A 13,439-nucleotide genomic window follows, 5' to 3' on the forward strand; every position below is an offset into this window, starting at 1 on the left:
GAGTGAAATGTGGCGAGATATGATCTCATTGGATAATTTCCACACCGTGGAGCCTGGAGTTGGAGACGGCCCAACAGCTAAAAGTGATGTGTGGAGGAGACAGGACGACTGAGCGCTGATGGGAAATGCCTCAAATTGCAGGAAGCACTTTTGATGTTCGGAAATCAGGTTTCTTGGATAAGCACCGTGCTGTGACGCAGGTTCTTTTATCACTTCCACACTCTGGTGCATGATGAGATATTGTTACTGTGTGAGGTGCAACCTACTTAATGTGTGTGATAGGTCATATTAATAGTGAATTAACATGTTAGTAATAGTGAGTTCAATCTTATTTATGTTCTACATGTATAAGCACCATTGGAAAGGCCTTAAATGCAGCTTCCAGGGCAGGCTGCTGAGGAGGCAGTATGGTTCACCTTAATGTTTCTCTCACACACACACACACACACACACACACACACACACACACACACACACACACACACACACACACACACACACACACACACACACACACACACACACACAGTCAGCTCATGTTACATGCCTAAGTCAGCACAAACAATAGACGTCCATATATCCACAACAGGTTTCATGGTTGTTAACTATTTATCAGCTCAAGAAGCAAATGATTATTTCATACTCTTCCCGTGCTGACAACACTCACCTATAGGATGATATATGACAAGCATCATCAAAATAAATAAATAAAATGCAGTCTAAAAATAAATAATTTTGCTGTATGAACTCCATCCATTAAGTGTTCCAGTCTGTCTGCATTGTTCAGAGTAATAACTGTCATTATGAGAGCCATGATTACTGAATGAAAGAGTTAGTACAATTAAAAAAACGGATTTTCAATTTTGCTGCTTTTTGCAGCCTCCAGAAAAAAAACATGCTTCTCTATATTTTAGTCCAGTGACAAAGGCTTTCCAGTAAGTACTACAGAAATCACTTAGGTGTGACTCACTACCAACCATCGAGCGGTTTTCCTCCTGATTTCTGTGTTTTATGGAGGCGGACAGCAGTGAGCAGAGCGCTTTCCCCATCAATAACCTCTAACTGCTTAGTGGCTTGATTCTCTGCCTGGTCAATGGTGGATTGGAAAGAAACAAGGGTGGTGTGTGCGTATGAGTGTGTGGGGGTGGGGGTGAGGCAGTAATCTGTACATTAGTAGATTGAGGATTCACTCGAGGGAGAACAGATTTATGGCAGGTCAGACTACCTCCAGGGTGATCATAAACATTTCAAATCCACAAGGTAACGTCAGCATTTTACCTGGAAATCTAAAATTTTAAAGGAAACTCTTACATTTTACATTCACGATTTACTCTACCCACAATATAATACAGTATAATATTATGTAAAAGGATATATACTACGTATATCATTATATCTTAATTACATTTTACTGCTTATATCTTTGTATCCCCAATTGTGGGATCCTTAAAGTATATTTTATCTCATCTTGTCTTTATTTATTAGCACCGACAACAAACTCACACTAGAAACAAACAGAGATTCAGTTCAGTTGTAAAAAAAAAAGACCAAATACATATCATCTTTTTCAAGTTTTCCAGCTTCACAATTTAATATCTTAGTTTTTTCTCAAATCTAACCATGGAACAAATAAACAGCTGCAGATTTTCAAAACAACGAATCAGATTCTTCTTGTTAAACTATAATTCAACATCTTAGATACAGTCTATGATCTGAACATAGACCAACCAATTTGTTTCTATTACATTCACAGGATTTTAAATTTTTTGGTGACCTGCTTTTTTCTTTTTGTCTTTCGTCGGGTGGTCTAAAACCTTTGACTGGCACATTGTTTTAGAAGTTGCCTACTTCATTTAGGTTTCAACTTTTATAAATCAAATCAAAATCAAGTCCCACGATTGGGGGACGTGATAAGTGATCAAAATGTCAACATAATATCATTATCTAATTTCTGTAATTTAATTCAGAGAACTCTAAAACTATTAGTCCTGGTATGAGGAGATAATATCATTTGGAAGGGCATGACATCTACAGTGGGTTCACATGGAAATGCCATTCATTGTAGAGCATCTGCTGCCCTCAGGTGGTTGAACAAAGAAGTTGCCTTCTTGTCAATATGATTGATTGAACAAAGGTTAGTGTGTTTGAGCGTTCGAGGAGCTGAGAGAAATGTTTAAAACGAATGTTACATTTCGTGTTACAGTTTAACTAATCACTTTGTTAAGACTTCACTTTGCAAAGACTTTGAACAAACACTCAAATAGCTGGAACTCAGACCGTCAGCTGCACTTTTCACAAATCCCAACCTGGCAGTTTAATCACGTGGTGTTCTGAATTTTTACTCATTGTGAAAGCCTCTGGACCATCATTGAAAATGATGTACAACTGCATAATAAACATTTCCAATGATGGCAGCTGCTCCTTGTTATGATGACAGTATCAACATGTTTCTGTCACAACAGCGAAGAACAAAGAGTTCACTGTTTTTCTCCTACAAAATTGTATGTTTTTTGAGTTTCTTTGCTGCCCCCTGCTGACGAGACGTTGGCGATAACACGACAGGTAAAATGTCGTCATTATAAAACTGATAGATTCAAAGACATGACCTGAAGCAGACTGTGGCTGAAGAGGAAACACTCAGTTCTCCATCAATTCTCTGTTAGGTTTCGCAGATGCAGAGAAAACAATATACAATAATGTTTCAGGTACAAAATTTAATAAGTAATAAACAACTTGAACAGCCCTCGACACAACACAGTGAGCCTTTTCAAAAAGTACACCGAACAACAGCCAACATTACTAAAAGCAGAAAACCAAACATGTTAAACCATGTTAGATCGGTCCTTGACATTATTTAAAGCTTAATAAAAAGAGAAAACTCATGTGTAAAAGAAAAAGATAAAACAAATCCGTCTTGTTAATAAAAAACCCCAAACCCAACTGCTTTACAGCTATTAGCGTCAAACGTTAAAATGCAACCCCTCTTCCTCAACAAACTAAATAATTTAAAGCATCTTTCATGGAAGCTGTGTTAAGCCTCAATATGAAGTATTATTTTTACTGGTGTCCCTGTAGTGAAATGCTGGTAAGAGAATTATTTGTGGTTTTAATGTTCTGTGTGAGACCTGGTCAAGCTACAGTTCCTCCACGTGTCTGCAAGAAAAAAATAAGTTTACTCACTTTATTATCATTTGATCATTTACAAAATATTATTAGACTCAAACATGTAGCGCCGCACATGACGAAGCAGATTATGGATTCCTGCAGCATTTAACAATTCTTATCTATAACTTTGTTCTGTACAAGTGGACTGAAACAGTTTGCATACAGAATACTGATAAGACCACATCGATTTTTTTAACTCACCATGGGCTTCATCTCTCGTCCATCTCCATCTACTGGCTTGCGATAACCCATTTTCTTACTGTTCTCAACAAATTCCTGACACGGAAACAGAGCAACATGTTATTTTCTTTTCTTTTTGTAAATTGTCATGAAATAATCAGAAATTCCTCTCACCATTAAGGCCTTGTCCATGAAGTACTCCCTTCCATGGCTGCCATCATTATACTTTGTGTCCACAGCAAAGCAGAGGAAGAGGACGTCGACCACGTTCTCAAATACAGAGAGGAAGCAGTGGGCCACCAGGAAGGCAAACACGCAGACGATGAGGAGAGGAAGCACCCACACGGTGTAGTCCCTCTGGTAGTTCAGAGCCAGGACGCCAGCAAAGGCTGTACAGGAGACTACAAGCACCTGAGGGAGCAGGTTTAAGTCTGGTTAGAAAAAACTCCAGTTGTTTCAATGGGAAAAGAATATGTGTCTGCATATTACCTTTCCCAAGAAGAGCACAAAGTCGCCCACAGTGTTTATGGCGGCCACTCGGAGCGCGTTCTCCACCAGGATAAGAAAAGCGTCCCGGGCTGAGGTGCAGAAACTGGTGCTGTTGATGGCTGTGGCAGTGTAAGCGTTCTGAAATTACAGGATATGGTTCATGTTTAACTTGAATCTGTTGTAAACCACATTTTCTTCCTTCACCAACCTCAGATTACTCACTTGGTTCAGGTATTTCAGACACTTCTCAAGACACCACAAACAGCAGACACAAGCCTTCACCATGCAGCGAGCACAGGCGTTTTCCTACGGACAAAAAACCAATTCACAGGTTTACATCAACAACAGTGGATATACGCATATATAGAAAATACCAGGAATGGTTACTTACTTGCTTGCTGCAAGTTTTATTGGAGTTTCTTACAATACTAATAATTAAAGCCTGATCTATATAGATTTGAGGATATAAGGGAATTAACTAATTGAGCAAATTGGATTTTAAACATAACCATCGATAGTTATATATAAAAAAGCGCAAATAAAATCAACTATATAGAACTAGAATTAAGATGACGAACATTATTTTATGTAAAATTTAAACTGTTTGCATGTCTTTTCTGCATTGATACTGTAAAATAAACATTTTCATAAGGGCAAACATTAACCCAAATACTGACTGTGAAAGGCTCATATCAGGCGATATTATTGGCCGAAGGATAAATCGTCCGGCTCTACTTATCACAGCTCACCTTTCCTTTCAGCTGGCTGTGGATGTACGTTAGGATGAGACGAGGGATCTTAACAAGTGTGATGATGAATGAGCCTTTGGCCAGAGTACCCAGGTGGTAGCGGATGGTACGTGCCATAGCAGACAGGATGGGAGTAGCTGGCATCTGGGACTTATTCCTTCAGTTAAACAGATCCAGAGAATGGATATCAACATAACCCAAAATCTGAATTATCAAATAAATCTGACAGCTACCGCACAAAGTCTTTCATGTACTACAGTACTAAGTTACCCTTCCGTACCTTGTGAAATAGTAGGTGACCACAGCCCCAGCGATAGTCATCTGCTGGAATGCAAGGATGAACTCACTGATCCAGATGAGACCCACAGCGTGATACCACACCAAGTACTGAAAAGGTCCCTGCATTTGATATTCAACCGTACCAGTCGAGTTGTTCTTCACCGGTGTCCCTGTGGGGAGAAGACGAGTGTGAGATTTAAACTGAATATTCTGCATCTAATATACAATATATCATTTTGGAATTTTAGATTTGGAACAAGTAAAAAAGACTGTAATTGTAATCATACCCCCAAAAAATAATTGAACACTTATTGGAGTTGTTATCGTTAGCGTTTATCTCAATACATTGTACAATATAAACAAATGAACAGAGAACAAAAAAGTGTTTTAAATACTACTTTGGTAGAGTCGTCTGCAGAAAAGAGAAGTGGGAGATGAAGAAAGAAGAGGTTCTTTGACTACACCCTCCCACATCACGAGACTTGCACAAGCTTCCAAATGTGGGAGTTTAGTCAGGCCACAACACCAAGACCAAATGTCCCAAATAACAAACCAAATATTCTACTTGTTTGAGAAACGGAATCACTACACACATCTGATGCTAGAAAGTAGCTCATGTGCTGCATTAGCAATTCAACAAAAAGTATGCACCAATAAAACCACTTTGGATTGTGAATGCAGTTTTGAATCTGAAAAAAACATCCATGTAATTAAACCACTGGCACTGAATCTCTCCATCAGCCTCTGTCCCAACCTGCAGTTCCGAGGAAGAGAAGCACAGCGATCCAGTAGACCCAGAAGAGCATGAGGCAGAGGAAGGTCCAGAATGGCTGCAGGACCAGCAGGGGAAGATGGAGGAACACTTTGCCCGCAACATGGAACAAGGAGATGGTGAGGGCCACACGCTTCCTCATGAAGAACATCACCAGCAGGAGAACTAACTGGAAGTTTACACAGAGAGTTTTTCTGTTCAATTACCGTCATGCAATGAAGCTAAGGAGTCAGATAATTAAAGTTTGATTTTTGTGTACCTGTGCACTCAGACATACCGTGAAAATGGTGGCACCAATTGCATACACAAGCAGGGCCTTGACGTTGTCCGAGGCGACTTCGCTCCCAAACGTTGATGCGGTGCTATTTTCGAAGGCAATCCTGTGGTCGGCGTACAGCCACCAGAGGACAGCAGTCCCACCTGCGAAAGATCAGAGCAGACACTATTGACTTGTACCAGTATGATGTAATAAATAGCGACTGAATAAATTATTAACATGTTTAAAAATGTATTAAATTGATAAGAGTGCTGAAATAAATATAAACTTCTAAATGTTACCTATAGAGCCGATGATTACCAGAATGGTTATAATCCACACCAGCACTTTGGAGATGTAACGAATGACAACCATCATGATGAGGGAAAGAACTGCATCAGAGAGAAAATAACACAATGCATCATATGAGGGTATCAAACACACTGCGTGTACTGAGTAATGTTAGGTCGAGTGGAAAAAAACATGAGGGTGAGGGGGAGCAATAAAAAGCCCAGAAAGATTGTTCGTTAATAAATAACAGTCTTGAAAACTAATGAAAATCAAATAACTTAAATTGAAGACGTCTAAAACTGTTGTATGATCTGTTTTGTCTTTTTTGCTGTGACTACAAAATGAAACCTTAAATTAATGCCTGTGGGCTAAACAGGAAACAATGGTGTAGAAACATTTCCTGAGCAACAAAGCTGCACTGTGGGAGCAGCAGGACAGAAAAAAACATGTGCTTCTCACAGGTTAGAAGCAATTCATTATTCATTTAATCCACATGCACATGGTTAACGAGATGTAATGTGTTTTACCCAAAGCCAGAATGCAAAGGCCCATGATGATATCCTTGCTGGCCATCACCCCGGCAATGACACGGCGCAGCACAGTGTTGTCACTGACAAATGTGATGAATGACTGAACAAACTCGGCATAGCAGCCGATTTCCATAGGAAAACAGCGGTTGAACAGCGGGATAGCCTTACTGCAAACATGAAAGAGATGAACGGGGTTAATTTATCTTCTAAATTCCTTTTAAGAGTTCTTAAAGCATCAGACTTTGGACTATGGAAAACTGTCTATAGCTGTGGACAAATTCTGGGGCAGCATCTTTTGGAGGACTCGGTCTAACAAGACACGGCTTTGGTAGACCGGGGGGGTTCACGAAGGATTAATGGGATCCTTCGTAGTTCAACAACGGATCCACCTGTTCTACCAGGAGGCTTTTCTCTGCCACATTTAAAAACGCCTTTGAAACAGGACAGCCCAGTCGCACATCTGTGATGTAATCTGTCATCAAATGCAGCCTCTGAGGGATGCAGCCCCTGACTTAGGACAAAGCTTAAACTTGAGTTCATTGTTCGGTCCCTTTTATTTTTGGGATGTACTTAAATAACGACCAAATGAATGGACTTCTGGACCTGTGAGTTAAATTTAACAGCAATTAATAAAATAAAAATTACAGCAGCACTATAAAGATGGTGGTTCCCCCTTTAAACACCACAGACATAAACATCCCTGTCAGTTGCTATATCAGTTAAGACATATCGTGACCACATCGGATGCGACCTTTTCCACAAGAGAATGCTGGCATTAAAAACATTGGGGAAAATGTTTACTTAAGTTTAGTTTTTATATTTCATTAAACTCTAAAGCACTTGATTACCTTCGTGAAACTGGGAGTTTGGGACATTTGGTGTATCTTTCTGGATGTCTTGTGTATCTTGTAGGAGCAATATCATAGGAGCAGAGATGGGAGCCTAAAAAGGGAAAAAATAAAAATGATATTACATGCTCAGTCTCGTCTTTAAGCAGGTATAATGGTATTAAATCTTTATGACAAACTTCTATTATAAATTGATGGAAATACCAGTAAACTGAAACTCTAAGTTAATACACAGGACATTTTCACATTTGCTCTAAAACATGCCGTTGTGGGGTTTTTTCACCGTTATTCAGAGCAAACTTCTTTAAATCGTCATATGTCGTCAGTTCAGACGCAGGGCATTTGGAGACACACAGGGCAATCGACTTGATCTTCCTGTTTATGAGATCAAGGTTGCAAGGATCTAGAAAGAAAACGTACCTGAGAGGAAGACAAAAATAGGAATTTCAGGTTTATTGACATGATTAGACCTTGATGTTTAGTATAAAGCCACTGTAATTTCCACTATCAGTTTATTTTGATATTATTGTGCCAGTTGGGACTTTTCTGTCTGGGCAGAAAATGCAAGTTGTTGACATTTGCTGTCCTGTCACACAGATCCTTCTTTGTAGCAGAAACGCCTTTTATTCAAAGCCTCCATGGGCAATCAGCCCAAAAAAGCATGACCCATTGTTTCAGTAAAACTGGGCTTGCAGGCTGCAGGCTGGTGGAAAGCTACTGCCCAAAGATTAGGCATGCAATCAAAGACTCCTCACATAAATTATGACAAAACAGAATTTCTCTATAGATATATAAAGAGAGAAACAAGCTCTTGAAGTATGTTATTCATTCAGATATATGACGAACTTAAGCAGAAGAACACAAATGCGACTGTGAGTCATGTGCAGCTCTGCGTTGGTGATATTAATTTGCATTAACCTTGTGATGACTGATTACATCTTATCTTTGACCAGCACGAGAATGAGATTGTCCCGGATGGAGAAAACACAATTGTGACTTAATATGCTGCAACACTTGTCTGATATATCCTCTGTTACAACGTATACAATGTTTTAGGAGAGAATTATCAAGTGCTTTTGGAAATATATGATTTTCAGGTAAACGCAATTAGGTCACGGTCTGAACAGATAAAAGGTAAAGCGATGTGTTTACAAATGAAGCGACCTGTTTGTTAGATTAGGATTACATGATGCAATCCTTGAATGCAGACATGTAAGGCTTAATGGCTCCGTCTGTGAAACTAACTCTCAACTACAGTAGGCAAAAACATGTTGGGTTTTTTTTTTACATACAGAAAAAGTGGTGACACACATAGAAGACATCGATGAAGATGTATAGAGAGTTTGTGGTAATAAGAGCTGACACCAGTGTCTGTGTTGTCAAGAAAATCCTGTGATCTCCACAGAGTTAACGTGTCAATTCCTGCCTCTTCCTGTCGCTTCCACCTGTCTGCTGCACCCGGCTGCTCCACCTCTCACCTGAAAAATGTGGAGGATTTGTTGCTGCTGTGAGCGTGTCTGTGCAGAAGTCCTGCTGTGTTGTGCATGTGTGAAAGGCAAACTCTGGGTAAACTCTGCAAAATCTGATGTAAATAAACCCCTCCATCTCATGTTAAGTAATTTGTTAATATTCAGACTAACTTGTTTTCTCTCAAGTCTTGGCCACTGAGAGGGACTCCCTCGATCTTGGTGTTGTTCTGACCGCAGGTGTTACCATAGCTGTCATATCCTGAGATGAGCCTGGAGGCAGCTCCTGTGGCGATGGGGTAGCAACAAATACATGCCTGCAGAAGAGACAGATAACAAGTACACAATATTAACTATCTGCATGAAATACAAAGAGTAATAAATACTCATCTTCAGTAGGTTTTAGGCTTAAACAATATGGAATCAAACCCCAATTTTTAAATTTGCCTTAAGTACAAATACAGTCTCTAAAACTAATGAGGTCTAGTCCAACACTTCTGCAACCAATCCTACCTTTGTGCAGGTTATTAAGTTAAATGTGAGGTTGTGATATTGTTCAAATGTATCATGCAATGCACCTACACAACAAACTACAATCTCCAAAGTGATGATGAAACAACAACCAGGACGTCCCTGAACCACTTTCAACCAAGCCAGAATTAATTAGAGAGCTTTTCAACAAAGGGTGTCTGTTTGGATTAAAGAGCCAATTCAATGATCAGTTTTCTTTTCTTTGACTCGTTGACAGGTCAGTATAACCTATAAACATGTAAAAGACATATATACATAAACACACACATTGGACCAAACAAACTGGGTTGATTCTACTTCCTGTTTAACTTTGAATCCTGCAGTTTGTGGTCACAATGTAATTGTGCTGGGTTGTACTGAGTGTAACGCGATTCAGATGAACCACATGCAGAACATACTGAAATGCTGCAGAATGACCCTGAAGTTGACTCAGCCGATGACTGCACATTCTGATGGAGATGATCATTTACTTGTACCCGCGTGCATCCTCCCGTTCATTTCCAACACTCACCATGCCGACACAGAACAGCGTGAATATGATGAGCCACGGGATGTCCGTGCAGCTGCGCTCCTCCAGCGGTTTCCAGTCCCGTTTGCCCTGCTCACACACGGACAACAACACACGGGAGCTGTTAGCTTAGCCTGGCTGGTGTTTGTTTGCAGCAGAGACCCTGCGGCTCCAAAGCTCCAGCTGATGATACTGACATGTTGTGGAAGGGGTGAAAGTAGCAGACGGACACGTACAGCTGCAGATTTAAAGGTTTTAAAAGTGTCATTGAGACAAACTCACCTCGGAGCTGCCGCCACATCCCATCGTGAACCGCGACTTGAGAACAACACGGACTCAAAACTTTCTTCGTCTGTTCTTCGCTGGAACTTTTTCAGCTCATGTCTCGCGTCTCATCTCGCTGCTCGGCTCTTCTTCGTCTGTCCCGGGGACCGCAGCAGAAACTGGAACAAACAAACTCTTTCTTTTCTTTCACTTTGCCGAACAAACAGACGCCCATGTGTGAGCGTCCCCGCGCGAGGAGGAGCCGCAGGTGAACGCGGAAGGAGTCGAGTTTCTCGTGTCGCCTTCACGTGCGCTCAGACAAAATCCCAGAGTGGGAGTAAAGATGGAGGACGCGACCGCTGCTCAGAAGTGAAGCCAAAGCGTCTCAGTCTCCACCTGGTGTTGTAAAATCCATCAAATAGTAAAAATCAATCAATATTATCTTATCTGTGTCTTTCTATTTCTGCTTGCTCTGACACATCACAGTAAATTCCTTGAATGTGAGTACGATTGTGTTTCCGATTCTTTTAGGTGGTTCATATCGCACTGATGTGTGCAGGGCTGCTCATGTTTCTCAGGGTTTAGTTATTCCATCTACTAAAACTGGGGTGACACTTAATGATTGACAGCTAAGACCGAACCATGATTGGTGGAGGGCAGGTATTGGCGGCATCTCTGTGCAAACTCTCCACTCCAGTACACAAGATGGTGGCCGGCGTTCACATCCTGGATGGTAGGAGGAAGTGGAGAAGTGTTGCCCATCTTTATTTATAATTCATGAGGCAAATGTATGAGCTGAACTAAAACTGTTTTAAATCATAATGAATAAAATGTTATTAAACTTTTAATATCTGTTTCCACTGCACCCGCACCATCTGATTGGAAGTCAAGCTTATTCCCTCGCTTGATTAGGTGTAGACAATGGATTTATTAACAGAGAAACAGCAGGGGTTCTTGATGAGCAAGTATTTCCCAAACCTTAAAATCTTACATTTCTGGAAGAGAAAGATTTTCCTGATATTCTTGTTTTTTCTCAGCCCCCTCGCTGCTTCGGCCTCATCACAGTCCTGTTGATATGGAAACATAGACAGTGAATCCTCTGAGGAAACAGAGGCTTTATTGAAATAACATCTCTAAATGATTAAGTCTATAGAATACTGAGCCAATAGAAATCCTTAGACCTCCTTAGATGCCTCATAAGTAACACATGGCACGTATATGATATTTTAATGTCTAACATTTTGATAAAAATTCACAACAAATATGTTATTGTAATCAAAATTTAAAATGATGTCTTATACTTTATGCAATTGTATGAATCATACTCCCTTGTGTGCAATAAGTTATCTACTTCTGTGCAAAGTCTTAGGCACTCCAGATGATAAGATTCATATCTAAAAAAAAACAAACATCTGTGGGGCATCTGATTGTGGCCGGATAAGTGAGAGAATAGCTCCAAACACAGACAGAGGTAAAGATCTATCCTCAGTGACGAGCAGAACAAGTCCTGCAGCACATGGACTGTCTGACCCCTCAGAGCCCTGATCTCAACAGCATGGACTCAGCCTGGAACTACATCCAGAGAGAGAGGACACAACCTGTACTGTTATGTGTGTTTTGTGACAAAATCTGTACATTATTATTATTTGTTAGTAAGATTTGAAGAAGAAGAAGAAGAAGAATGATTTAGAAAGATACAACACGGTGGTTGTGTAGAATTTGGCGCCGCTTGCTGGAGCAACAAGGTAACTTCACTGAGGCAGGATGAAAACACTTCATTGTTGCCAGCTCTTTACTGACAGAACATTTTAAACCATGGGAGAGCCTAAAAGCTTAACAGAAGCTTTTCACGGCAGCCATTTTGACATGAAATAGAGGATAAACAGAGGTGTTGCTAATCATATTAATTAAGGTGTGCTCTATTTAGATGGAGCTAATGAATGTGATTAGCAACACCTGTATAAACCTTCTATTTCCTGTCAAAATGGCGGAAGGGTGCGTAGCCTAAATGGCGGCAGCCATGTTGAACACACACAGGTGAGTACGGATGAGTTTAAGATTCATAGACTGGTTAAGCTCGGGTTATTGACGTAGTTATCATTAGCTGTTGCTGTAAACTATTTTCTGTATGTAAAAACTTTCAGTTTCATATCATGGCACAGGAGAGGCTACATGCTACATTTCAATGACATACACGAGCCGGGCTTACCCTCCATTCCTGCAGAAGTCATTTTGTCAACAGGTGACACTGGGTGACAGCCTGTTCTTAATTCTTACTCATGTTAGAACAAATGTAAACTAAATCTGATAGAACAGCCACATTGTTAAATATGATTTTGTCGCCACCATAAGTTTGTTTTAAGTCATTACATCCAGTTTCTTCCATCAAATGCTAATCCACTGATTAATCACAGGCAGTTTCATGTTGCCGGGGGGAACTACAGGACTTCATGTGGCTGAGATTCCCTTGTGAGGGGATGTCTGCTGAGGAAATCCTGACTGCTGCCGCCTCTCAAGCTGAAGGACCATCTCGTTCCTCACTCTGCATTCAAACTGCATGAGGTAGGAGTATCCCAGAGGCACATACATTTAAAACTCCAAGCAAAGACTATAAATATTTAGATTTTTATTAATCTATCTCGGTTGTGTATTAACACAGTATTTCCAAAGAACTGCCCCCTTGTACCTCATAAGTTCACAGTTTTTGCCCTCATCGCTTGGGTCTGTTTTCTTTGCACCCTTCCATTTACATTTTTTCTCATAACTAGTTTCATATGTCTGAAATAGCATTTTGAGGAGACATCTGCCCTGCCTGCTGTTTTTAAAGAGGTTTCCGCTGCTTAGTGAAGGTATCCTGACCTGTATAGTTCCAGAGTTGGCTGGAATGTCAAGCAGTTTCCTGCAGAAGAGGTGACTTGCGTCTTACTTTCCTCAGGGCTCTTATTGCACTATAAATGTTTCTCGTGCCTCACATAGAAGACCGGAAAGAAAGGTAAATATTTAACTCTGGCAGTCTAATCCACTTGTCACTCAATGAACTTAAAGCTGCGCAGTCGTTCTTGTGACTAATGTCTGCAGCCGTATACACCACATTTTTTAAAAATCATTATA

At 40.3% G+C, this 13,439-nt stretch overlaps 2 protein-coding genes across 2 annotated transcripts in view; one reads left to right on the top strand and one right to left on the bottom strand.

The window, feature by feature from the left end:
* Window positions 1-2,699: 2,699 nt before the first annotated feature.
* LOC109637851 (choline transporter-like protein 1) lies at window positions 2,700-10,653 on the bottom strand. The gene is made up of 16 exons (XM_020100472.2): window positions 10,347-10,653; window positions 10,068-10,154; window positions 9,200-9,342; window positions 7,843-7,979; window positions 7,560-7,653; window positions 6,709-6,878; window positions 6,193-6,282; window positions 5,912-6,054; window positions 5,617-5,803; window positions 4,864-5,032; window positions 4,584-4,740; window positions 4,057-4,140; window positions 3,835-3,972; window positions 3,520-3,756; window positions 3,367-3,441; window positions 2,700-3,153 (listed from the first exon to the last, which is right to left on the bottom strand). The coding sequence occupies exons 1-16, from the start codon at window positions 10,368-10,370 to the stop codon at window positions 3,130-3,132; spliced, it is 1,959 nt and encodes a 652-aa protein (XP_019956031.1). The 5' UTR covers window positions 10,371-10,653; the 3' UTR covers window positions 2,700-3,129.
* Window positions 10,654-12,749: 2,096 nt separating this feature from the next.
* The window catches only part of dlc1 (DLC1 Rho GTPase activating protein), an 85,096-nt gene continuing 84,406 nt past the window's right edge, over window positions 12,750-13,439 (top strand). Inside the window, exon 1 of the mRNA XM_069530748.1 lies at window positions 12,750-12,890. The gene's annotated coding sequence lies outside the window, so the exon portion shown is untranslated. The remainder of the gene's footprint in view (window positions 12,891-13,439) is intronic.

This window comes from Paralichthys olivaceus, chromosome 8, assembly GCF_024713975.1.
Source record: "Paralichthys olivaceus isolate ysfri-2021 chromosome 8, ASM2471397v2, whole genome shotgun sequence".
NCBI lineage: Eukaryota > Metazoa > Chordata > Actinopteri > Pleuronectiformes > Paralichthyidae > Paralichthys > Paralichthys olivaceus.

Excerpts from the sequence above, each read along its gene's own strand:
- LOC109637851 (XM_020100472.2), bottom strand. The coding sequence starts at position 10,370 with ATGGGATGTGGCGGCAGCTCCGAG. Across the intron at positions 9,343-10,067 it reads CGCTGTTCTGTGTCGGCATG|GCATGTATTTGTTGCTACCC; the intron begins GTGAGTGTTGGA and ends TCTCTTCTGCAG. Across the intron at positions 3,757-3,834 it reads TTGTGCTCTTCTTGGGAAAG|GTGCTTGTAGTCTCCTGTAC; the intron begins GTAATATGCAGA and ends CTGCTCCCTCAG.